A 27,953-nucleotide genomic window follows, 5' to 3' on the forward strand; every position below is an offset into this window, starting at 1 on the left:
ATTGTGTCTCACACACACAAACAGTCACACACACACTCACTAGCAGGCATGTAACAACCTAATGACACACACACAAAAACACACTAAATGTCACATTATTCTGTTCAGCTTTCATTGTCATAATGACACACGTCATGGTAATCGTATGGCAGTAAGCTGGCATTAGTTTTCAGGGCCAGACATTGCAGTTGCTCAGCACTGGCTGTATGAGCTGGGAGTCGACTAGATCACATTCATGTTCGTGTTATAGAATTATCAAGTCAAATGGCATCAGAGAATGACCAAATGAAAACAAAGAAACATCAGCCTCCCGTACTGATGGGACACTGATCACACACACACCTGATCGCATGCACTGCTAAACCTATAAACATACACAACCCCTTTCTCTTATTCATTCACACACCCATCAATGTTTCCATGTGTTCATACACAATCATGCTTATTCTTTTTTCAGGGAAAATAAACAAAATAACTCACGTTTTCTCACACCAGGTTTAATCCTGCACTGTCCACCATGGTCATACCTCGAGAAAGAAGGGGAGAATAAAATACAGTTGAGGCGCAAAACTGTGAGTTTAGCATGTGGAATGATTAGTTATCAGTGTATTATTTTAATAAATCAAAACAATGTACGCTTTGTAGATTAACAGGGAAAAAACTAAGTATGCAATACAAAAACAGTAATGTATTTCGTAGTCTGGATACACCCGGGATATTTGTTTCAGGACAGCTGACATAAAGCTGTACACAGACACACTGGACTCCCTTCAGTTTCCCTATCAACAAATCAAAACAACCAAGGATCTCCACAGCAATTCAAGACAGCCATGTTATAATGTGGTTCAATAGCTACAGCTCAGTATTCAACATCACCGTCAACACCCACACTAACAGACAAACTACTCATGGCCCATATATCCCCTCCCTCTGCAGCTGGATCATGGACCTCCTCACTTGCAGAACACAATCTGTTAGCATTTGGCCTCTCTGCTCACAGACATTAATCATGAACACTGGCTGCCCTGAAGGTTGTGTGCTGAGCCCCCTGCTCTACACACTCTTCACACATGACTGCACTGCGACCTATGAGAGCAACTTCATCATCAGGTTTGCTGATGACACCACTGTCATAGGCTTGATCACTGGTGGTGATGAGACAGGGCACATGAGTGGGGTGTCAAGCTGAGTGACATGGTGCCATATGAACAGTCTTTTCCTCAATGTCAGCTAAACCAAAGAGATGATTGTGGACCCGAGGAGAAGGAATAGAGGACATCAGCACCAACATCATCTGTTACTTCACATAGACGGGTCTACACTGGTGAAGGTGGGCAGCATTAAATTCCTAGGAGTCAGTGAGGACCTCACATGGACATACAGTACAGTCCAGTTAATCAAGAAAGACCAGCAGCAGCTGTACTTCCTCAAGGGGGCAACCCAGAAATATTGCAAACTTCTACAGGTGCACTAGTGAGAGTATGCTCACAAACAGGCTGACAGTGTGAAATGACAATAGCACTGTTCAGGACCACCAGATAGTCATCAAGACAGCAGAGAAGGAGTTACACTCCCTGGAGCTCACTTACTACCAGAGAGTCTGCAGTTAGGCCTGAGGCAAAGTGAAGGACCCCACCCATCCCATGCTGTTATGTAAGTAAGTAAGTAAGTAAGTAAAAGTAAGTACAATTTATTTATAAAGCACATTTAAACACAGCTTTCACTGACCAAAGTGCTGTACATAAAAAATAGTGATATAAATAAAATAAAGTAAAAATAAGTAAACAAATAATTACAATATGAGACGAGCAACAGTAGACAGACAGATCAACAGAAACAATGACAACAGGAACAGAGACGGCAATGACAACAAGAGACATATACAGAGTTACAAATGGGGCAGCAGACGGAGGGTTAGGAAGCTGGGAAGGATACAATGAAAAGGTGAGTTTTGAGCCTAGACTTAAAAACAAAGATGGACGGAGCATTTTTAATGTCCAGGGGCAATTAGTTCCACAGCCGTGGCGCTGCAACTGCAAAGGCTCTGTCACCTTTTTGCTTGAGCCTTGACCGAGGCACATGGAGGAGAGCATTGCCAGATGATCTGAGAGACCTGGGGGCTTGGTGTGGATGGATAAGGTGAGAAATGTAACTGGGGGCCTGCCCATTAAGAGCTTTAAAAACAATCAGTAAAACCTTGAACTGAACTCTAAAATTAACAGGAAGCCAATGCAAGGAGGCAAGAACTGGTGTGATATGTACCTGTGTGTTTCTGCTTGCTTTGTGCTTGTTTGCTGTTGTTTCTGAATTTCTTGTGTGTGTGTGTGTGTGTGTGTGTGTGTGTGTGTGTGTGTGTGTATGTGTGTGTGTGTGTGTGTGTGTGTGTGTGTGTGTGTGTGTGTTTGTGTGTGTGTGTGTGTGTGTGTGTGTGTGTGTGTGTGTGTGTGTGTGTGTGTGTGTGTGTGTGTGTGTGTGTGTGTGTGTGTGTGTGTGTGTGTGTGTGTGTGTGCAACTAACGCCAGAGCTGACAAAGAGGTCTGTTATATTAAGGTATAACAGTGGTGTTTTCACGGGAAATCTGATGGAATATGCTGATATTCTGTGTAGCATTTCCACCCAGCCCAAACTATATCTTCCATTGAGGAGTTGAGTGTGACCTAATGAGATGAGTGCCTGCGTGGAGTAAGTTAGCCACCCTTAATGGTGGTGTAGCTTGCTGTGTGTGTGAGCCCATTTGTGCACTGACATTTTATGTGTTGTGTTCACGCCTGTATTATAATGCCAGTGTTGTGCCTAGCTGAAGGTTGCAGTGTCTGAGTCATATGGGGTCTTTACTTTTGTGTTTCTTTTCCAATATATTGTAATCATTATTTCCAATTGGTCTTCCTCCTTGGAGGGTCTCCTAGTTCGTCTTCTCTGATGAGTCCAATTTTCAGCTTTGCCCAACACATGGTCGTCTGATGGTTAGACTGAGACCTGGAGAGGCCTACAAGCCACAGAGTCTTGCACCTACTGTGAAATTGGACTCATCAGAGAAGACGAACTTAGGGACCTCCAGTCAGCTTTGGTTCAATCCTTATGGTCTTTTACAAACCTCAGCCAGGCAAAGTACAACGTTGTCCCGGCAGAAAAACTTGCTTCCTTTTGCTCTGACAATGTTCCCCAACTCTGAGAAGTGTTTTTTCCAGCAGGGCAATGCTCCATGCCACACAGCCAGGCCAGTAAAGGTGTGGATGGAGTACCACCAGATCAGGACCCTGTCATTGCCAGCCCAATTTCGAGACCTGAATCCCATTAAAAAAACTCTGAAATGTGATCAAGAGGAAGATGGATGGTCACAAGCCATGAAAAGAAGCCGAGCTGCTTGAATTCTTGCGCCAGGAGTAGCATAAAGTCACCCGACGGCAATGTGAAAGACTGGTGGAGAGCATGCCAAGACACATGAAAGTTGTGATTTTAAATCAAGGTTATTCCAACAAATATTGATTTCTGAACTCTTCCCAAGTTAAAGCATTAGTATTGTGTAGTTTAAAAATGAATATGAGCTTGTTTTCTTTGCATTATTCGAGATCTGAAGACACTGCATCTTTTTTGCTATTTTGACCAATTGTCATTTTTCTGCAAATAAATGATCTAAATGACAATATTTTTATTTGAAATTTGGTAGGAATGTTGCCAGTAGGTTATAGAATAAAACAGAAATGTACATTTTACTTTAACACATACCAATAAATAGTAAAACCAGAGAAACTGATAATTTTGAAGTGGTCTCTTAATTTTTTCCGCGGCTGTATATATATCATTATCATTCATGACCAGTGAACCAGTCATAACCTCCCTAAACCTTATTTATTTTCAACCAAAGATCCTTTAAGTTCAACTAAACTGACAAAACACCATCATTAAAATGTTCCAAAGTCCAGCCATTATAAAGGATATTGAATAAATATCAACCTTGTAAACATATTGATGCATTTGCTGTCATCTCTTTGGAAACCTATGGCTAATGCAGGCTTGTGCTCATTTTCATCAGGTCGTTTGGTTTACGAATTGCTCGCAGTGCTGAAAAGTGCGCTCAGAATAAAGTGCTGAAAAAAATAGAGGGATCATTGACAGTAGTCCAGACTTGGTGCTCTTAGTGAAACAACTTTTCCCATCCATTACATATGAATCTCCCTCCACACCCCCTGAGCCTTGTTGCCCTCAGCAACTGTTTAAAATGCAATACAAACCCAGATAAACACCCAGCACTCACCTGAAAGTCTCTAGTTTACAGTTGGGATCATTCAGTCTGTCTGTGAGCTCTCTGACACCTGAGTCTCCTGGGTGATTGTAGCTCAGATCCAGCTGTTTCAGGTAGGAGGGGTTTGATTTGAGGGCAGAGGCCAAGAAAGAACAGCCCTTGTGAGTGATGAGACAACCAGACAGTCTGAAAGAAGATATAATGTTTCTTCATTATTAGAGTAGAAACATGCATTAAAAGGTAATCAAGGCATTTGCAAATTACTTGATATTGATAAATTACTGTCAACATTCATAAACTGACTTGGCCTGCTTTAAAACCAAGCTGATGATCAATGTCAAGAGGTTTAGAAAATAAAAGTTAAGGGATCGTAGAAAGAAAAACTAAAAATTAACCTATTTTTAGAATCCCTTATTTTTTCTTTCTTTATTTATCTGAGAGATTCTATTCAGAACTAAATTATAGTTATTAAAATAATGTCCTATTATTCTTTTCAGATGCCTTAATGTTTCTTAGAATTAGAAGTTGGGTAAGCAATAGATTAATAGATTTATTTTTGGGCTTTTCATGCCTTTAATTGTATAGGACAGTGAAGTGTATGAGAGGAAGCGAGGCGGAGAAGAGATGGGGAGAGGACCGGGAAACGACATAGACTTTTAATACAATCAATACAATTGGGACCCTTTGTATCAGTTCTTTTTAAAAACTACAAATGTTCTTACAGTAAATAATAAAACACACATCATGGAAACTGGTGAAATGTTTTCTGGCTGGCTCTTGATAGGCAGCGATTATAGAAGTGCAAAAGTGTGGTATCCAAGTCCAAAACAATTCTGACCTATACTGATTGACTGGACATACCATGGGTCAAAGTAATAATAATTATCCCCTGAAGAAATATCACTTTGAGAACCACTCTGAATCAATTTACTGACCATCTACACCCAAGCATTGGAAATCTATGTCAAACCTTCATTACACCATTACATCTACAGTATGTAGTGTATCAGAAGACATTGATATGTAGCAGGAGTGATACTAGATATTAGAATGAATTCAAATACCAACCTTAATGTTTGTAGTTTACAGTGAGGGCTACTTAGTCCTGCAGAGAAAAGCTGAATACCAGAATCCTTCAGTTCATTGTTTGTGAGGTCCAGTTCGGTCAGGGACACCGATGACTGCAGAGCAGAGACTAGAGCCTTACAGGATTCCTCTGTTAGCTTACAGTCAGCAAGTCTGAATAGAGTGAGAGGTATAGAGATAGAGACAGAGAGTAGAGTTTTAACAGGCAATCAGTAATTGCATCGGAATACTTTTTTAAATGAACCCTCCCAACACTGCTTAGAGGTCACAGGGTCGAGTCTGGATGCAGGGTGGCCCATGTGATCCGAGCTCTGTGATGTCATACTCCAACCCTTTCAACTGATAAAATACTTTAAAAGTCATGTTTGTTCCCTGTCTAGTTACAGAACTGGTGATTCTTTATCTGGTGATACTCTCTCTCCCTTGATGCGCCTTATTGTTTTGGATTTTCTAACGTGGCCTGACTGACGTCTCAACTCTGTGGTACAAAATTACTAACATATCTTGACCCCCTTGGGGGAACTCTGTGTCTGGGAAATTTTAATTCATTCCAAACGGGTTTATAGACTTTTAATGCAAATAATACAAATGGGACACTTTTCTATCAGTTCTGCTTGAGCACTACAAATGTTCTTACAGTAATGAATGAAAACACATCATGAAAACTGATAACATGTTTTCTGGCTGGCTCTTGATAGGCAGCTTTTAAAGAAGTGCAAAAGTGTGGTATCCGAATCCACATCAATTCTGACCTCCACTGATTGACTGGTCAATCCATACCGTGGGTCAAAAATAATTATAATTATCCCCTGAAGAAATCACTTTGGTTCTTATTCTTTGAAAATACACTCTGAATCTATATGCTGACCATCTACAAACAAGCATTTGAGAATCTGTGTTAAAACTTAATTACACCCTTACAACTACTTAGTGTACCAGGAGACATTGATAGGTGCCAGGAGTGTTCTGTCACTATCTCCAAAATGCAGATGGTTTTGTACAGACAGAAGTGTGAACAGTTCATGGACAGCAAAGTAATCTAGCACATGCATTAAAAGTTCCAATCAGGAGTGATACTAGATACTAGATTGACAGTCAAACACCAACCTTAATGTCTGTAGTTTACAGTGAGGGCTACTTAGTCCTGCAGAGAGAAGTTGAACACCAGAATCCTTCAGTTCAGTGTTTGTGAGGTCCAGTTCTCTCAGGGAGACTGATGACTGCAGAGCAGAGGCTACAGCCTTACAGGATTCCTCTGTTAGCTTACAGTGAGCAAGTCTGCATAGAGAGGTATAGACCCTGTAAGCAAAATGACGTCCCCTCGACGTCCTGTAATGGTCTCTCTGAACGTTCTAAAAACGTAAATGTGTATGGTTCCCTTGACAACTTTAGGACGTTTTGCACGACGTTCCAAGACCGTCCCGAGGACGTTGCGGTGACAATTGGGAAACGTTTTCTATAGGTCCTGGGGACGTTCTGCAGGACGTTGCAAGAACGTCCCTAGGACATTGCGGTGACGTCTGGAAAACATGTTTCTATAGGTCCTGGGGACGTTCTGCAGGAAGTTGCAAGAACATCCTGAGGGCATTGTGGTGACTTCTGGAAACCTTGCTTTAGACGTCCTGGGGACGTTATTCAAGGACGCACCGCGGACGTAGCAGGCACGGTGTTTTTGCTGAGCTAAATGAAAAAAATAAAATAATAATAGATTGCGGTGCCGTCATTTCGCTTACATGGCTCACACACACACAAGTTCAAGTTTATTTATATAGCACATTTCATATGATATACATAGACACACACAGAGACACAAACGCGCTTTCAAACTTGATTGCGAGGCATGGTAATTGAACCGTAAACCTTCCTATTACTAAACCACTTGGCTACCACTTCCCTAACATTGTCTGATTCTTATTTTGTCACTTTAACACCTTTATCACAGTGTGAGACAGCCAACAAACTTAGTCATTTTTTCTGAGGGTTTGAGAAAAAGCATATTGTAGCGATCTCAGTCACTACGCATTGAGGGTTTTCCGTAATGATTCCTTTTTTAATTAACATCCATGGCACGGACGTGCGGGCAGGGAGGCAGAATAACTAGCCAAACTAAGAATTATGAAATAAAATAAATATGAACGCTTCTCTACTGATCTGTGCTATAAATTTTATCTCTGCATGATTCCAATACATGCATAGCCTACATAGGAAGGTCTATCAAGTCTAGCGTTAACATTGAGCTTTCCACAGGCCTTCAAAGATGCTGCAACAGAAAGCTCACCGGTCAAATTGTCTGGTTGGAATTTCTTAAACATCCCGTCTCGCAAACACAATCTGGATTTGACAACAATCCAAATATTTAGGCCTATAAAGCAAACGTGCACTGCCCTTATTATGTTTTAAAGGAACAGGCTAATCTGCCGTTAGAAAGTTATTTAACAACACGCATATGTTGCATAATACTGTCTATGCCCGTACGAGAGCGCGGGAGCCGCCAGAGCTCGCACTCGCAGCATATTGAAAATTGGAGCAGTGAACTTAGTTAAAATTTTTGAATTATGAACAATGAACTGAACTAGTTCATGTAGAAATTGAACTTTCCAAAAACTGAATACCTGAAGCCCTAGATGTTCGAACAGCTTCACCAGAGACAAGTCCGAAATGTCTGGCGTTTATGTCGTTATGGAGTGACAAGGTTCTAAGGTGCGAGGATATTGATAGTCACAGTAAAATTTTCTGTTAGCACTGTGAAAAGGCTAAGCAAAGGATTCACAAGAGGGTCGAATAATTTTAGAATCTCTGCTCTCATTGAACAGAGCAATGACCATGTTGCGGCGCTCATTTTAACGCCACAGCAGGTTGTGATTAAAGGCCACTTATTGACGCGCATCAGACATTAATGTTTTTGTTTCCCATTGTAAACTTAGGAAAATAAACATGTTGCATTCTAAACTACCTGATTATGTTATTATTTAAGCTATGCAGGCCGTCAGTTTTCTTCAATAGGCTAATTTAGAAGCAGAAATAGATATTTGGCCAGCTTATCATAAAAATGTCTCGCAAATGAAAAACATTTTTCTCTAGCGGAACCTCTGGTTCAGAGAGGACCATCAGAGGACGTCAAGGGGACGTTTTGGAAGGACCGAATGCGAACGTCCCGCAGAGGACCACAGGTAAAGGTTACTGGGACGTTTTTAAAGGATGTCCTGGGGACGTATGCTGAGAGACCAAATAAGAACGTTCCCTAATAGTCCGTTTTAAGGCTCATGCGAACGTCACGCAGAGGACCTGCAGGTTAAGGTAACGGGGACGTTTTTAAAGGACGTCCTGGGGACGTGTGCTGACCAAATTATAAGGTTCCCTAATAGTCCGTTTTAAGGCTCATGCGAACGTCACGCAGAGGACCTGCAGGTAAAGGTAACGGGGACGTTTTTAAAGGATGTCCTGGGGACGTATGCTGAGAGACCAAATAAGAACGTTCCCTAATAGTCCATTTTAAGGCTCATGCGAACGTCACGCAGAGGACCTGCAGGATAAGGTAACAGGGACGTTTTTAAAGGATGTCCTGGGGACGTATGCTGAGAGACCAAATAAGAACGTTCCCTAATAGTACGTTTTAAGGCTCATGCGAACGTCACGCAGAGGACCTGCAGGATAACGTAACAGGGACGTTTTTGAAGGACGTCCTGGGGACGTGTGCTGAGTAGGGATGAGAACCTTTACGATTTTAACGATTCCGGTTCCTTATCGATTCCTGCTTATCGATTCGATTCCTTATCGATTCTCTTATCGATTCTTATTGGGTAAGGGGTGAAAAAAGAGCACAAACGAGTTTTTTACATTAAATGTTCTTTTATATCAATTTCTAGAATGCTGCACACACCATAAACAGAATGTTTACATAAATAACCAAAAACTTTTATTAAAAAACAGACATTCTTGCCACTAAATATTAAATTATTTAAATGCATATGTGGTGAGAGTGTCAACTCTAAAGCTATACATTGACATTGCAGAGCACTGTCGATTGCTATTTCACTCATTCACTCATACACTCATCTATACTGTATACTATACTGTATAGATGAGTGAATGAGTGAAATAGCAAACAACCCCTATACAACCCTTCCTCTGCTACCTACTGATCTTTCTTTTCCAGAGCAGATATACCTCAGGAAATGTCTCATAATTGTTGGAACATTACAATGCATCCAGGTTTAGTTTAAGTTAGTCCAATCTAAACCCCTCCCTCATTGCACTCTTGAGATAAACTAAATCTGACAATAAAATGGCACTAACAAAATCGTTGAATTTTCTGATCTGACATGAAGCCCTTGTTATTGAGTAAAGGACTGTATATTTTCTTGTAGGTTGCTTGGTTGTATGGCTAATCGCGAACTGTTATGCTTAACGCTTCTAACAGCAATGTAGAACCCACTACAAACACAATAACGTACTGAAACATACTTACTTGTATCATGCACACAATGCCTCACATACGTATTTGAACAAAGATGATTCGCAAACTAGGCACTCAGTATTAAAACTTAACTATTGCTGCCACTGAAATGAAAGAGAAACGTATCCATATCTAGGGAGCTGCACGCGTTGCTAGGCAACGCCATTATTAACGGAGTCTTTTGTGCTTCATCCCTGACTTACCAAGGTAAACTCCTCAAAATGTTTCATCATAACGGTGTTACTCGTGTGTTATCAGCAAACTTTCTAGAACCAACAGAGGGGAGGCAAGCACTGCCTCTGCCTCAAGCCAACGGCTGAAAATAGAAGATTCTACAGCTAAGCTAGCCTACATTATGACAATGTCCAACATCGCCCATTCTGTTAAGCAATTCAATGCTAAGTTTAGTTATGGTTGTTATCACGACAACGCAAACGTTTCCTGATAACACACGAGTAACACCGTTATGATAAAACATTTTGAGGAGTTTACCTTGGTAAGTTAGGGATGAAGCGCCGTCGTTAGTTGAGCTGCTGCAGGCATCAAAAACATGACAATCTTGTAATTTAATACCATGTTGTGTGCTCAAGTGCTTATTCATAGTAGATGTACCTCCTCCCTTTGACGAAATACATGTTTTACAGACGTTACAAGTGACCATGTTTGCATTTGTTCGAGTGAAATAAAGCCACACTTTAGATCGTTTCTGTCTAGTTGCCATTTCTGCTGCGGTCTGATTTTTTAAAGGAAGAGTTCACGCATGCGCAAACGGCACAGAGGTCCGTTTACAGACCCGGTTATGAATTTGGCTAACGATTCCAAAGATTCGGCTCATAAGGAACCGGTTCTAAACAAGAACCGGGTTTCGGTTCCCATCCCTAGTGCTGAGAGAACAAATTATAATGTTTCCTAAAAGTCCGATTTAAGAAGTTCTGGTAACGTCCTTTAGCGAACGTTGTGCCGGGGACCAATTGGGGACGATTGGGGACCTTGCGAATGTCCTGTTAATGTCCTGGGGACGTTCCCTGTTTGCGGGGGAGACAGTAAGTAGAACTGGCATGGTAGCCTGACTAAAAACAATACTGTTCAAAAGTTTAGAATCACACAGACATTGACATCAAATAAGGAGCAAAATTAAATGAAACAGTTCATGGACAGCAAACATATCTAGCACATGCCTATGCTTTGTAAACGTATGTGTTGTGCACTTTCATTGTAGGTCTGTAGGCTGAATTTCCGTAATTAAAAGGATATTTTTCTTTAAAAAATACTAAGCAGAGGGCATGTTTGATTCTTTAAACTTGGTTTCCTCATTTTCTTCCATGGTGCTGTTGACTGTTGCCATCTCATTGATGTCTCTTTTCTTTTGTCTTTGTTTGCACATTTGGCATTGAGGTATTCCAAAAGTAATGGAAAGTAATCAAGTTACATTACTTTAATATTGTGATACTTGGATTCAGTTAATGAATACAAATTTTAACAGGTAATCAGTAATTGTATCCGAATACATTTCTTAAGCAACCATCCCAACCCTGCTTGGGGGTCACAGGGCCACTCTAACTCCTGAGTCTGGATGCAGTGTGGCCCATGTGATCTGAGCAATGTGATGTATACCCTTCCCCTGTCAACTGATAAAATACTTAAAAAGGTCATGTTTGTTCCCTGTCTAGTAACAGAAGCTGGTGAATCTTCATCTGAAGCCATGCTCTCTCTCCTTTGATGCGCCTCATTGTTCTTGATTTTTCTAACATGGCCTGACTGAGGTCTCCACTCCTGTGGTATACAATTACTAACATATCTTGGCCTCCTTGGGGAAACTCTGTGTCCGAGTAATTTTCATTTACTCCGAACGGGTTTATAGACTTTTACTACAAACAATAGAAATGGGTCACTTTGTATCAGTTCTGCTTAAACACTAGACATTTTCATACAGTAAAGAATGAAAACACATCATGAAAACTGATAACATGTTTTCTGACTGGCTCTCGATTATAGACGTGCAAAAGTGTGCTATCCAAGTCCACAACAAGTCTGACCTACACTGAGTGACTGGTCAATCCATACCATGGGTCAAAATAATTATAATTATCCCCTGAAGAAATATCACTTTGAGAACCACTCTGAATCAATGTACTGACCATCTACACCAAATAATTGGAGAATCTGTGTTGAACCTTTATTACACCATTAAATCTACTTAATGTACCAGGAGACATTGATAGGTGCCAGCCCTGTAAGCAAAATGACGTCCCCTAGACGTCCCGTAATGGTCTCTCTGAACGTTCTAAAAACGTAAATGTGTATGGTTCCCGTGACAACTTTAGGACGTTTTGCACGACGTTCCAAGACCGTCCCGAGGACGTTGCGGTGACAACTGGGAAACGTTTTCTATAGGTCCTGGGGACGTTATGCAGGACGTTGCAAGCACCTCCCGAGGGCATTGTGGTTACGTCTGGGGAACGTGTTTCTATAGGTCCTGGGGACGTTCTGCAGGAAGTTGCAAGAACGTCCTGAGGGCATTGTGGTGACATCTACAAAACCTATTTTAGACGTCCTGGGTACGTTATTCAATGATGCACCGCGGACGTAGCAGGCACGACCGTTTTTGCTGAGCTAAATGAAGAAAATAAAATAATAATAGATCGCGGAGCCGTCATTTTGCTTACAGTGCGCACACACACACAAGTTCAAGTTCATTTATATTACACATTTCATATGATATGCATAGACACAGACACACACGATTACAAACTTGATTGCGGGCATGGGAATTGAACCGTAAACCTTCCTATTACTAAACGAGATCGCTACCTACTGTCCTAACACTGTCTGATATAGTGCCACTTTAACAGGTTTATCACAGTGTGAGACAGCCAACAAACTTAGTCTTTTTTTCCGAGGGTTTGAGGAAAAGCATATTGTAGCAATCTCATTCACTACGCATTGAGGGTTTTCCGTAATGATTCCTTTTTTAATTAACATCCATGGCACATCACGGACGTGCGGGCAGGGAGGCAGAATAACTAGCCAAACTAAGAATGATGAAATAAAATAAATATGAATGCTTCTGTACTGATCTGTGCTATAAATGTAATGTCTGCATGATTCCAATACAGTGCATACATAGGAAGGTGACCAAGTGTCTAGCTTTAACATATTGAGCTTTCCACAGGCCTTCAAAGATGGTGCAACAGAACGAAGAGCTCACCGGTCAAATTGTCTGATTGGAATTTCTTTAAAAATCCCGTCTCGCAAACACAATTTTGACAACAATCCTAATATTACGTAAGGCCTATAAAGCAAACGTGCACTGCCCTTATTATGTTTAAAAGGAACAGGCTAATCTGCCGTTAGAAAGTTATTTAACAACACGCATATGCTGCATTTTAAAGCGCAAACCCTCGGTTTCAAACGAGGAGCGAACTGAGTGAGAAGGATCCAACATGGCCAAGCAGACTAGCCTTAAAAGCTTTTTTTCAGAGGCCAAAAACATCTGATGAGGGTAAACCTTCTGACGAGGATGAACCTGTAATACCTGCAGTGTTGCGCGTTTCCTTTTATTACCGTGCGTGAGCGCGCGGAAGAGCCGAGAGCGGTATTGCAGACAGAGATTTTGAAAAATTATAGCACTCGCCTCATATTGAAAATTGGAGCTGTGAACGTAGTTCAAAATTATGAATTATCAACAATGAACTGAGCAAGTTCATGTAGAAAGTGAACTTTCCAAACACTGAATACCTGAAGCCCTAGATGTTCGAACAGCATCACCAAAGAAAAAGCTGAAATGTCGGGCGTTTATGTCGTTATGGAGTGACAAGTTCTCTTGGCTCAGGTGCGAGGTAATTGATAGTCACAGTAAAATGTGCAAAGGATTCACAAGAGGGTCGAATAATTTAAGAATCTCTGCTCTCATTGAACAGAGCAATGACCATGTTGCGGCGCTCATTTTAACGCCACAGCAGGTTGCGCTTAAAGGCCACTTATTGACGCGCATCAGACATAAATGTTTTTGTTTCCCATTGTAAACTTAGGAAAATAAACATGTTGCATTCTAAACTACCTGATTATGTTATTATTTAAGCTATGCAGGCCGTCAGTTTTCTTCAATGGGCTAATTTAGAAGCAGAAATAGGCTAGATATTTGGCCGGCTTATCATTAAAATGTCGGGCAAATGAAAATAATTTTTCTCTAGCGGAACTTCTGGTTCAGAGAGGACCATCAGAGGACCAAATAAGAACGGTCCCTAAAAGTCCGTTTTAAGGCTCATGCGAACGTCACGCAGAGGACCTGCAGGTAAAGGTTACGGGACGTTTTTAAATGACGTCCTGGGGATGTGTGCTGAGTTACCAAATTATAACGTTCCTTAATAGTCCGTTTTAAGGCTCATGCGAACGTCACGCAGAGGACCTGCAGGTAAAGGTTACGGGACGTTTTTAAATGACGTCCTTGGGACGTCTGCTGAGTGACCAAATTATAACGTTCCTTAATAGTCCGTTTTAAGGCTCATGCGAACGTCACGCAGAGGACCTGCAGGTAAAGGTTACGGGACGTTTTTAAATGACGTCCTGGGGACGTGTGCTGAGTGACCAAATTATAACGTTCCTTAATAGTCCGTTTTAAGGCTCATGCGAACGTCACGCAGAGGACCTGCAGGTAAAGGTTACGGGACGTTTTTAAATGACGTCCTGGGGACGTGTGCTAAGTGACCAAATTATAACGTTCCTTAATAGTCCGTTTTAAGGCTCATGCGAACGTCACGCAGAGGACCTGCAGGTAAAGGTTATGGGGACGTTTTTAAATGACGTCCTGGGGACGTGTGCTGAGTGACCAAATTATAACGTTCCTTAATAGTCCGTTTTAAGGCTCATGCGAACGTTACGCAGAGGACCTGCAGGTAAAGGTTATGGGGACGTTTTTAAATGACGTCCTGGGGAGGTGTGCTGACAGACCAATTTATAAGGTTCCCTAAAAGTCCGATTTAAGACTCATGCGAACGTCACAGAAGGACCAAACGTAGACTTGCTACGAACGTCAAAAACGTTCTGGTAACGTCCTCTAGCGAACGTTGTGGCGGGGACCAATTGGGGACGATTGGGGACCTTGCGAATGTCCTGTTAACGTCCTGGGGACGTTCCCTGTTTGCGGGGAGGAGTGTTCTGTCACTATCTCCAAAATGCAGATGGTTTTGTATAGAAAGAAGTGTGAACAGTTCATGGACAGCAAAGTAATCTAGCACATGCAGCATAAGCTCCAATCAGGAGTGATACTAGATATTAGAATGAAAGTCAAACACCAACCTTAATGTCTGTAGTTTACAGTGAGGGCTACTCATTCCTGCAGATAGAAGCTGAATACCAGAATCCTTCATTTTACTGTTTGTGAGGTCCAGTTCTGTCAGGGAGACCGAATACTGCAGAGCAGAGGCTACAGCCTTACATGATTCCTCTGTTAGCTTACAGTGAGCAAGTCTGCATAGAGTGAGAGGTATAGAGACAGTGAGTAGAACATGGCATGGTAACCTGACTAAAAACAATACTGTTCAAAAGTTTAGAATCACACAGACATTGACATTTGAACCATCAAATAAGGAGCTAAATGAACTGAAACAGTTCATGGACAGCAAACTAATCTAACACAGGCCTATGCTTTGTAAACTAAGGTGTTGTGCATTTTTATTGTAGGTCTGGAGGCTGAATATGCATATGAAAAGCAGATTTTTCCACAAAAAAAACACTGATCAGAGGGCAGGTTTAATTCTTAAAACTTGGTTACCTATTTTTTTTTTCAAGGTTACATTGTGATGTTGACTTCATCTTATTGATGACTTTTCTGTTGTCTGCATTTGCACATTTGGCATTGAGGTAATCCAAAAGTAATGGAAATTAATCAAGTTGAATTACTTTAATATTTTGATACTTGGATTAGGTTACTTAATAACATTTTTAACAGGCAATCAGTAATTGTATCTGACAGGCTTTTCTCGGTGATTGAATCCGAGTCGCTGGATCTGGAGAACCAGCGCTTAGCCCAGTGTGCTAGTGAGGACCCATTTGAAGGATGTTGTTAGAGTTGATTTCTTTATTGTTTAAACAGGGTTTCTTCCAAAAAGCAGTATTTCAACACATGGAAGGTGATATTCCAAAAGCGCAGAAAATACATCGAAATAGGTTTAAGACCAAAACACAGAGGATCAGGAACAGGGCAAAAGGCCATAAACTAAGTAATATAAAAACGTGTAACTTTCAGGCTTCTGAACAGTAGAGAGAACCCTGAAACAGGAGGCTAGCTAGAGCCTGCTTTAACAAAGTGCTTGAGAGCATTACTTGCATTCTCTACAAGAAACAACCTTATAAGGGTCACAGAGACTAGCCAGGTATTTATGTCCCGGCTAATTAAGGGAAGTGGCAATCACAACATGCATAACAAGTGAGGACACACAATAGGAAACAGGTGAGGGTACACAATCACAACAACGGCACATGTGGACACAAAGAAGTTCATTCTTTTGTCCTTTGGCCACCAGAGGCCGTCAATGTTTCATTTACTGCCCAAACTCATGACAATATTGGAATACATTTTTAAAATAACCCTCCCAACCCTGCTTAGAGGTCACAGGGTCGCTCTAGCTCATGAGTCTGGATGCAGGGTGACCCATGTGATCAGAGCTCTGTGATTTACAGTATACTCCCCTTTCAACTGATAAAATACTTAAAAAGTCATGTTTCTTCCCTGTTTTGTTAGAGAAACTGGTTAATCTTCATGTGAAGCCATGCTCTCTCTCCCCTGGTGCGCATCGTTGTTTCTGATTTTTCTACCATTGCCTGACTGAGGCCTCCACTCCTGTGGTATAAAATTTCTAACATATCTTGGCCACCTAGGGGAGCATCTTTGTGTGAGATATTTGTATTTATTTGAAACGGATTAACAGACTTTTACAACCAACAATAAAAATGGGACACTTTGTATCAGTTCTATTTAAACACTACAAATGTTCGTACAGTAAATACATCATGACTGAATAAATGTTTTCTGGCTGGCTCTTGATAGGCAGCGATTATACAAGTGCAAACGTGTTGTATGCAAGTCCACAACAATTCTGACCTACACTGACTGGTCAATCAATAACATGGGGCAAAATAATTATAATTATCACCTGAAGAAATATCACTTTGGTTCTTTTACTTTGAAAATACACTCTGAATCCATTTACTGACCATGTACACACAAGCATTGGAGAATCTGTGTTAAAACTTTATTACATCCTTACAACTACTTAGTTTACCAGGAGACATTGATAGGTGTCAGGAGTGTTCTGTCACTTTCTCCAAAATGCAGATGTTTTGTAGAGACAGAAGTGTGAAGAGGAGAGATGGACAGCACACTAATCTAGCACATGCATTAAAATCTCCAATCAGGAGTGATACCACATACTACAAACAAAGTCACCAACCTTAATGTCTGTAGTTTACAGTGAGGGCTACTCATTCCTGCAGATAGACGCTGAATATCAGAATCCTTCAGGTCATTGTTTGTTAGGTCCAGTTCTCTCAGGGAAACCAATGACTGCAGAGCAGAGGCTACAGCCTTATAGGAGTCCTCTGTTAGCTTACAGTCAGCAAGTCTGCATAGAGTTAGAGGTAAAGAGACAGAGAGTTGAACATGGTAGCATGACTAAAAACAATATGGTTCGAAAGTTCAGAATGACACAGAAAACTCCAGAATCTCTCAGATCATTCAACAGATCATACTGCAGAGCACAGTCCACAATCTCACAGGATTGATCACTGAGTCTTTAACCAGATATTCAGAAAGACAATATCATGGTCAGAACAGTAAAGATCACTTAAATTTCACAGAGCACAAAAATAACAAAAGTTTAGTTATTCCTGTAGTTAAGTCCCCTCCGTGCATATTTATTTTTTCTGTGCAGTATCTGCTAATCATATAGAAAAGTTTAATAGTATGACTCTGTTTGGGGAACATATGAGCAAGTTTCATGGACTTCATTGTATTATCTTTCATCTCTTTTGTGAAAGCCTCTTCAAATAAATATTTTCTCCTGTTCTTTCAGAAACTTTAATAATCCCATCTTCAGCCTGCAAAATCTATCTTCAATTAGTAATTTTAAAGTGAAAAAAACTTTATAGAACATACCGAAGTTCCTCAATTTTAAAGTGAGGATCCTTCAGTGTAGCAAATAACAGGTTCTTTGCCGATTCTCCAGGATTATTGTTGCTCACATCCAGCTCTTTCACACAGAAGGGGTTTGCCATCAGGGCGAGAGCCAGACAAACATAACCGTCATCTAAGATATGACTATCAGAGAGCCTGAAAAAGAACAAACACAATTTCATACACATCCACAAATATTGGCACCCCTAGTGAATATGAGCAAAACAGGCTATGAAGAAATATGTCTTTGCTGTTTATCCTCTTGGTCTTTCACTCAAAATATTCACAACAATATTACCTTTTCATTGAAGTAAAATTATTTATTGTTGACAATAAATACATATTTTTCCCCAAAACATGTGTGCCACGATTATTGGCACCCCTTAATTTTATGTTTTGTGCAGCCTCCCTTTGCCAAGATAGGGGCTCTGAGTCTTCTCCTATAATGCGTGATGAGGTTGGTGAACACATGGCACGGGATCTGCGACCATTCCTACATGCAGTATCTCTCCAGATCCTTCAGATTCTGAGGTCAACGTTTTTAGACTCGGCTTCAGCTCATCCCAGAGATTTTCTATGGGGTTTAGGTCGGGGGACTTTGATGGCCATGGCAAAACCTCGGTGAACCATTTTTGTGTTGATTTTGAGGTATGCTTCAGATCATTGTCCTGCTGGAAGGTCCAACCACAGCCCATTTATAGCTTACTGGAGGGGGCTGTTAGGTTTTCATTTAATATTCAAGATTCAAGGATTCAAGGAGTTTAATCGTCATTGTAGTACACAACGAAAAAACAGTTAGGCGCTCTCCAGCAGCAGTTTGTTTAGATATATAAAATTGACATCAACACACAGACACAATAAGAGCATGACAAATATGGCAATTCAAGGACAAAGACCAAATTACAGAAATTATTAAAATATATATATAAATATATAAATACTTAAAAATGGAAGGCAGTTGTGAAGTGCAAAGATATCATTACACACACACATGCACAGAAACACATCCACTCACTCGCTCACTCACACACCTACACATATCACCATGCACATATTGTGCCCATCATATTTGTCATGCTCTTATTGTGTCTTTGTGTGTTGATGTCAATTTTATATATCTAAACAATATCTGCTGGTATTTTAATGGAGTCCATGATACCATGTATCCTAACAAGATGTCCAGGGTCTTTGGAAGAAAAACAGCCCCACAACATCAAAGATCCGTCACCATACTTCATATTGGGTATGGGGTGCTCTTCTGTATGGCTATCTTTCTGTCGACGCCAAGCCCACCTTCGATGTTTGTTGCCAAATAGCTTTATTTTAGTCTCATCTGACCATATAACTCTGTCCCATTGAAAATCTGACTTACATTTGAAAAACTGTAGGCGCTTTAGTTTGTTGTTAATTGACAGCAGAGGCTTTTTTCTGGCAACCCTCCAAAACAACCTGTGGTGATGTAGGTGGCGTCTGATGGTAGTTTTGGAGACTTTCTGACCCCAAGACTCAACTAACCTCTACAATTCTCCAGCTGTGATCCTTGGAGATTATTTTGCTAGTTGAACCATCCTCCTCACAGTGCATGGGGTCAATTTACAGACAGGTCCTTTTCCAGTCTGACTCCTTACATCTCTTGTCGCTTTAAACTTCTTAATTATTTCCATGATAGTGGAAATGGGTATTTTCAACTGTTTAGAGACTTTCTAGTGTCCATTTCTTGCTTTGTGCAGCTCAACAGCTTTCTGTCGCAGATCGTCACTGTTTTCTTAGGTCTATCCCATAGTGATGAATGACTAATGGAATTTGTCTGTGTTACCTCATATTTGTACGCCAGTGGAACAGGAAGTCATGGTTGATCTCTAGGAGCTCCTTATCAAACAGGCGAACTTAAAAATGTAAAACATGACTGGAATTATACTTCAGTTAGATTTTAATTACAATATTTTTCTAGGGGTGCCAATAATTGTGGCACACATGTTTTGGGGAAAAATATGTATTTAATGTCAACAGTTTTTTTTCTTTCAATAATATTACTTCAATGAAAAGGTAAGATTTTTGTGAATATTTTGAGTGAAAGACCAAGAGGATAAACAGCAAAGACATATTTTTTCATAGCCTGTTTTGCTCATATTCACTAGGGGTGCCAATATTTGTGGAGGGCACTGTATATATTACATCCATTCTCATTCCATCGCTCTTACTACTGGACAATAGTGTAGATTTGGGCCTATCAATGCTGAGGTAAAGACTGCTGAGCAGTCAGATAAAAAGTAAATTTAGCAGAAGTTATGATAATATTGTTGGGGTGAAAGAAAGTAAGCAGTACAGCCAGGCTTGTTGGCATGGCAGTTAGAGCACATTTTCAGTGTAGTATTGGAGCTACATTTTATGAAATATTAACTGGCCAACAGCCCCAGTAATAACACCCTAGGAGGTCAGAAAGTCAACAACTATACTCTCAACATTCAAGAGCCACAGTGAAAGGCTTATTAAAATGCAAACTCTCATCCATGTTCACCTGAGTACTTCCACACTAGACTTTCATCATCTCAACGACATCAGAGGCTTCTAAAATTAGAACCTGAAGTGGGAGTCTTCTAACCATAGATCCCTGAAGTTCTATTATTGGAAAATGCTAACTGTCAAGAAGCATCCAGACTCCTAGAGATTACCATCGAGCTGACAATCCATCACAGCAAAACAGTATCCTACATGATGCTGTTCAATGTTTGCAGTACAACTGGGAAAAGTACAAAATGAAATGTAGTAATTGTATTGTGTAAACAATTCAAATAAAAAAGAACATATTTAAGCACACTTTCATTATCCTGCCATTTGCTTAGTTAACCTGGAAAAAAACACACAATACACTCAATACAGCTTCACTGTTTATTCCATTTGAATGCGTAAGTGTAGATGTGTGATACCATGAACAATATCAGCATAGTTCTGTATCAGAAATCATGCTATTGTAAGACTAACCTCAAAGACTGCAATTTACAGTGAGGACTAGACAGTCCCTTACAAAGCAGCTGAACTCCAGAATCTCTCAGGACATTGTGGCTCAGGTCCAACTCTAGCAGGGAGTTTGCTGACTTCAGAAATGAGGCAACAACCTTACAGGACTCATGTGTGAGTTTACAGCCGTTAAGTCTACAAGACAACATGAAAAAAATATTGTTAATAACTATACAGTGTATAATAAATGCGTGATCTATAGTTGTAATGGTAGGTCTATTTTAACAGTGGGAGACAGAATATTGACAAAAACATCCAGAAAACTGCATTTTATAAAAGTTATGAACTTATTAGTATTTGAACCCCTACCAAACAGCAAGAATTCTGGCTGCCACAGACGAGGCACACACATTACTGCTTGTTAAGTTTAACAAGATACACCTGATCTCAACTAGTGACATGTTTAAAAGAAATCTGTCCAAAGAATCATACTACACACCTTCTACCACACCACCATGGGCAAGACCAAAGAGTTGTCCAAGGACTTCAGAGATACAATTATAAACCTGCACAAGGCTGGAATGGGCTACAAAACCATTGGCAAGCAGCTGGCTGCGAAGCAGACAACTTTTGGTGCGTTTATTATCAAATGGAAGCAACAACTATCAACTGTCAATCGCCCTCGGTCTGGGGCTCCATTCAAGATCTCACCTCGTGCAGTATCGTGATCATCCAAAACGTGCGGGATAACCCCAGAGCTACACGGGGGGAGCTTGTGAATGATCTCAAGGCAGCAGAGACCCCAGTCACCAAGAAAACCATTGGCAACACACAACGCCATAATGGTTTGAAGTCCTGCAGCACTCACAAGTTCCCCCTGCTCAAGGAAGCACATGTACAGGGCCATCTGAAGTTTGCCAATGAACACTTGGATGATTCTGTGAGGATTGGGAGAACGTGATGTGGTCAGATGACACCAAAATCAAGCTCTTTGGCATCAACTCGACTTGCCGCGTTTGGAGGGGGAAGAATGCTGGATATGAAGAACATCATCCCCACAGTCAACCATGGAGGTGTAAATATTATTCTTTGGGGCTGTTTCTCTGCCAAGGGTACAGGACGACTCCACCGCATCAAGCGGATTATGGATGGGGCCATGTAAGGTGGAATATTGGGCGTTAACCTAATTCCCTCATTCCCTCCCATTGAAAATGCAACCTTAAGGATTTGGAGAGGATCTGCAAAGAGTAGTGGACCAATATCCCTGCTGAGATGTGTGTAAACCTGGTGACCCATTAGAAGAACAGTCTGACATCTGTGCTTGCCAACTAGGCTTACTCCACCAATTACTTAGTCATGTTTTGCTAGGGGTTCAAATACGTATTTGCCGCGATCAAATGCAATTCAATTCATAACTGTTATAAAATGCAGTTTGCTGGATGTTTTTGCTGATATTCTGAGGAATTGCTATTACACCTATTAAGACTTTCTTATAAGCCTCATAACTGACCTCAGTGTCTCCAGCTTGCATTGTGGATCTTTTAGTCCCACCCAGAGCAGCTCAATTCCTTCATCCTGCAGGTAATTGTCACCCATGTCCAGTTCTCTCAGAAGGGAAGGTCTCCCTTGCAGCAATAATGCCATCATTTTACAGCTTTCTTTAGAGAGTCGACACTGATTTAGCCTATTTAGAAATGAAGATTAAACAATATCTCAGACAATCATAACACTTTTATTCATGTTATTACACAGTTGAACACACTCAAGTGTTTATTTTGTAAGCACCTCTCTCAGTCAGTATGTGGAATACATTTCCAGACTGGTCCCAAGTTCATAATTCATCAACATCATTGCTATAAACAAGGCTTTACTCCCAGAACTCACCCAAATCTGTACTCACCAAACTCTCCTAGAGACTTTCACTACAGGAAGCATTCTGCAGAGCCCTTCCTCTGATCTCAGGTATTTCTTCAGATCAAACTCATTCATGTCTTTAGCTGACACCAGCAGCAGATAAGCCACAGCTGAACACTGGGCTGGAGTCAGGTTCTTATCCTCATCTGCTGAGTGTATGTACCTGGGTAACATTTTGAACACTATAATTATAACCTTAGTGAAACTTACCAAGCCTCTTATTATTAGCCTCTTATTAAACAAATTCTACTTTTAAAAGAAAGTCCAGAAGAATAGAGCAACATGAATGATCAGGATCAGCAGTAAATCACATTAATACCTACAAACATACATTTCCTACGGATTAAATACATTCTGATGTTTTTTGTGGACACCTAAGTAGTCATTTTGACACAAGTTGACAAAATAGTTTGAGGGCTTTTCCTTTATCTGGATAAAAAAATTGCACAGACATGCATTCATGATCATTTCCATGAACCACAAACACAATACAGCATCAAAAGAGATACGGCTGGAAAACCAATGTGCTAAAAGCAGTGTCCTCAATAACTGAGCCCTGCTTAGAACTTTTATTAGTATGTACTCTTTCAGAATCAAACATAAGACACTGGTGTTGTTGACACCATGCTCTGCTAACTGTACTATTTATCAATTCCGTTGAATCTGAAATGGTCTGTATGAATTACCTGTTGATCTCCTCAACCAGTGAGTTGTCCCCTAACTCATTCAAACAGTGGAAGAGGTTGATGATCCGTTCTGGTGAGATATCTTCCCTGATCTTCTCTTTGATGTATTGAATTGTTACCTCAATGCTCACTTCTCTGATAGCTAACTGTGGCAGCAACACATCCAGGGGGGACCGGATTGGCTCCAAGATTGGAGCCAGGCCAAGGAGGAAACGGACAAAAAGATCCAAATGTCCATTCTGGCTCTGCAGGGCCTTTTCCACAGCAAATCTGCAAAGGTCAAACCTTGAGTGTGTGAACCACCAGCTGATCGTCTCTTTCCATGTCTTGAGGAAGGGATTTCTCCAATGAGCACCTTCATAAAGAACATAAAGAGCTGCCAAGAATTCCTGTACACTGAGATGCACAAAGCTGAATATATTCTCTCCAGTTGTAGCACTCGCCATGTTGAAGATCTGTGTACAAACTCCAGCCTGCAATGCTCCCCAATTTACATTTATGTCACACTCTGCCAGGTCCTTTTCATAGAAGATCAGGTTGCCTTTCTCCAGATGTTTGAATGCCAACTTCCCAAGTTTAACAAGGAACTGTCCTTTTTCCTCTGCACTCATCTTCTTGTCCTCTGAGAATTTGTCATCCATTCTTTTTATCTGAGAGACACTATACAATGTGTACAATTCTGTCAAAGTTTTGGCTGATTCTTCTTTGCTCTTATCTTCCAGTATTTTGTCCACCACATTGGCTAGAATACGGCAGAATACTGGTATGTGACACATGATATGGAGGCTTCTATTCTTGTTGATATGGTCAATGAGTCTCTTAGCCTTCTCTGGATTCCCTATGTTCTTCTGAAAGAACTCATCTTTCTGGTCGTCATTAAATCCTCGAACCTCTGTCAGTAAGTTGAAGCAATCTTCTGGGATCAGACTGGCTGCTGCTGGTCTGGTTGTAACCCAGTGGAGTGCAGAGGGCACTAGCGTACCGTTAATGAGACTTGTTATGAGTATGTCTACTGATGACTCTGCTTCCAGTGTACAAATACATTTCCCAAAGTCCAGCTTGAGTCTACTTTCATCCAAACCGTCAAGGACAAAAAGAATTTTGCATTCACTCAAGTCAAGGATGTATTCCAAATCTTTCCGATAAGGGTAGAATAACTCAAGAACATCAATAAGGCTGCAGTGTTCCCCTTTCTTCAAGTTTAACTCCCGAAATGGAAGAACAAAAACAAAGTCTATATCTTGATTTGCTTCTTCCTCAATCCAGTCCATGACAAACTTCTTCACTGCAATAGTTTTCCCCACCCCAGCAATTCCTAAAGTCAAAACATTTGTGGCAGAGTCTGTGAACATTTCTGCCAATTTGACTTGCTTATCTTCAGAGCTTGGTCTTGTCCCAATCTGTGTCATGTCAATTGTCGACACTTCATGTTCATTGCTGACTCCACCTGTGCGGCCCTCTACGATGTGAAGCTCAGTGTAGATATCTTGTACTTTGCAATCGCCAGACTCTTGATGTACAACAGAAATCCTTTTTTTCAGGTGTTTCTGAACCTTCCTTTTAAGTAATGCTTTCTTCTTTTTAACCTCTTCTGCTGCATTGTCATCTGAGGACAACAAAAGTCAGATGTAATAAGGTGAAATAGGGAAATAAATAGTTGTTTATATAACATATGACACCTTAATCTTTTTCACTTTTTAGCTTTGTAAGCATCATCAGTGTAGCATTTTACTTGCACCTCTCTTGTAGTTAATTTTGTAGATATCTTTTCTTTTTTTCCTCTTTTATTTGTCTAAGCAACTAGCATTGTTTTAAATGTGTTTTATGGACACATGTACTTTTTTCTTCTTTAAGTATTCTTATACTTAGCTTCACATGTCTGTGTATCAATCTCCAAGTCTCAAAACTAAATTTACCGAGGTTTACATCCTTTCATATGTGAAACGCATAACTAACAGTTTCAGTCAAGGTCCATAATAAGTGCATAATGACTAAATACATATGAAACTAAACTATTATAAGTAAACCAATATACATGCCAACAAACCATATAGTGAACAAAGGGACCAATACGTTTGTACAAAAAACAGTAAAGACCTATTTCCTGAATGGCACCCCATACATTGTGATAGAATATTTACATTTTCACATTAAGTTCAAAGCTCTGATGCTCAACTAGACAGTAGCCACCCCCTCTTCAACATCCTCCTATCTAAACACCCTCCCACAGGTCTACAGTTTTCACCAATACATGCTGCCAATGAGCAGAGAGTCCGGTGGTCTCTACTTACACAAGTCAGCCCCAAGCTGTCAGTGGTGCCACTTGTGGTGGGATGAGTTTCCCAGATCCACACACTCTGCAGCATCACTCCCAATGCAACTGATGTCCCAATTGTTCTTATGCAATTAAACTTTGAATAAAATCTCTTTTCTTTTCCCTATTCAGCACTTATGAATCCCCAAGTCTCGACTACTTAGAAATATAATAATTACATAATAATTACAAGTGTGTGTGTTTGTATTCAAACAAATATGCCGCTGGATCAAAAGGTGAAATGGCCGACATTGGGTCCTTACCCCATCCTTGTAATGGCATGGGTGATCCTCTGCTCAAGGCTGGGGTCTCCAATATCCCTCCAGACTGAGCAGTGACGTCCACTTTGACCCCACTATCGCCTCTGACCAGACCTGGGGAACACTCCTGGCCTCCCACTTAGAAAAAGAGGGGGGGTGGGGGGGGCAATAGAGAAAGAGTGAGAGAGGGAAACAGAGGTGGGAGAACAGAAAAAAGGTGGAGAGTGAAGGACAGAGAGACAGGGAGAGAGAAAGATCATATAATGAAATGGAAAGTGAGAGTGAGAGGTGGAGAGACAGAAGGAGTCATAGAGAGGGATAGATGAAATAAAGAGAGAAGGAGAGGCAGAGAGTGACACACAGAGAAAGATACATTGAATACAAATTGAGAGAGGGAAGAGACAGAAAGAGAGGAGTCAGAGAGAGATGGAGACAGATGAAAGAAAGAGAGAAGGAGAGGCAGAGAGTGACACACAGATAACGATACATTGAATACAAATTGAGAGAGGGAAAGAGGGAATGAATGAGAGATAAAATTGAGCAGAAAAAAAGGTGGAGAAAAGAGATCAAATAAAACAAAAAGAGCCAGAGAGAAAGTAGGCAGAGATGTAGCGAAAGAGACAGCAAGAGAGAGAGAAATAGTGTCAGGAGAAACAGATACAATGAATTCAGATTATTCTTCCCACAAATAGGTGCTGCATTAGATATTGTGTAGTGCTTGTTGAAGATGACGCCAGCCAGTTGTGACCTATTGTTGTACCTTACCACCCTTGCTATAACTAAATTCCCATGAACCATGTCAGCGAACCATAACTGAACATATGATTCATACTGATAAAGTGGTCATATTGCCTACTATTAATTGTTTTCTGAATGTATGTCTTTATTTGTTCATGAAATGTATGTTTACTTCCAAATCTTTCTTTCTCTTATCGAGGGACATTTGCCCGCAAATGACAATGAATGTGAAAACATTGTTCTTCATCACCATAACCCTTAAGTAGTACATACACGCATATCTGGCAACTGAGCTTTGCCCACACACTTTGTCTCTTTTCTGTCCTTCCCCTCCTTGACTGTCTCCGCTATGGGATGCTACTGTAGCCTCTCCATCTGATCTACTTGCAGAAACCGTCAGATTACACGTACCCACCTCCACCACAAAATGATGCACTTATTCTACCCTACTCATGATACATCTATATACTATGTGCTAGCCTATTTATCTGTAATGTGAATAATTCTCAAACTTGGGGGCAGATAGAAAAGAGAGTTATGGAGAGTTAGGGAAAGTGAGACGGGTAGAAAGAAAGAGCAGAGAAATACATTTGAAGTGAAAGTTGGAGAGAATGGGGGTCAGAGAGAGCGTGAGAGAGATGAAAGAGAAAGATACAGAGAGAACGAAGAGACAGAAAGATACCCATACAGACAGAGGGAAGAGACAGAAAGAGTAAATTGATGAGAGAAAAAGTGGTGAGAAAGAAAAGGAGAGAGATGAAATGGAAGAGAAAGAGTCACAGAGAAAGTAAGCGGAGAGAAAGTCAAAGAGAGAGAGAGAAACAGATATGATGAATACATGTGGGTCTTCCTGTAAACTACACACTCACATCTTCCCAGATCTCTCTCCAAGTCCAAGGCCAACTGGTTGTGTTTGATCTTTTTCAAGATGGACAGCATGATGTCCCCAGCTCTCGTGCTGAACACCTTTATCATCAAGTCCACAGTGTCATCTGTGTCAGCCTTCTCCAGCTTCCCCCATGCGATTTGTCCCTGGTCCCCAAGGTCATGCTTAAACCTCTTAAATTCGGCCTCCGTGAGGATGTCCAGAGTGTTCCTCAGCACTTCCCTCGGAGTTGTGGTCAT

At 40.8% G+C, this 27,953-nt stretch overlaps 1 protein-coding gene across 1 annotated transcript; it reads right to left on the reverse strand.

Annotated features, from left to right (window-relative positions):
- Positions 1-1,003: 1,003 nt before the first annotated feature.
- Positions 1,004-27,953, reverse strand: LOC308382607 (NLR family CARD domain-containing protein 3-like; the record flags this gene model as incomplete). The annotated part of the gene is made up of 7 exons (XM_080861001.1): positions 1,004-1,145; positions 4,256-4,429; positions 22,427-22,600; positions 22,817-22,993; positions 23,517-25,122; positions 26,094-26,228; positions 27,698-27,953. The coding sequence occupies 7 exons, from the start codon at positions 27,951-27,953 to the stop codon at positions 1,004-1,006; spliced, it is 2,664 nt and encodes an 887-aa protein (XP_080717127.1).

The sequence above is a fragment of the Sprattus sprattus genome, assembly GCF_963457725.1.
Source record: "Sprattus sprattus genome assembly, contig: scaffold_52, whole genome shotgun sequence".
Classification (NCBI taxonomy): domain Eukaryota; kingdom Metazoa; phylum Chordata; class Actinopteri; order Clupeiformes; family Clupeidae; genus Sprattus; species Sprattus sprattus.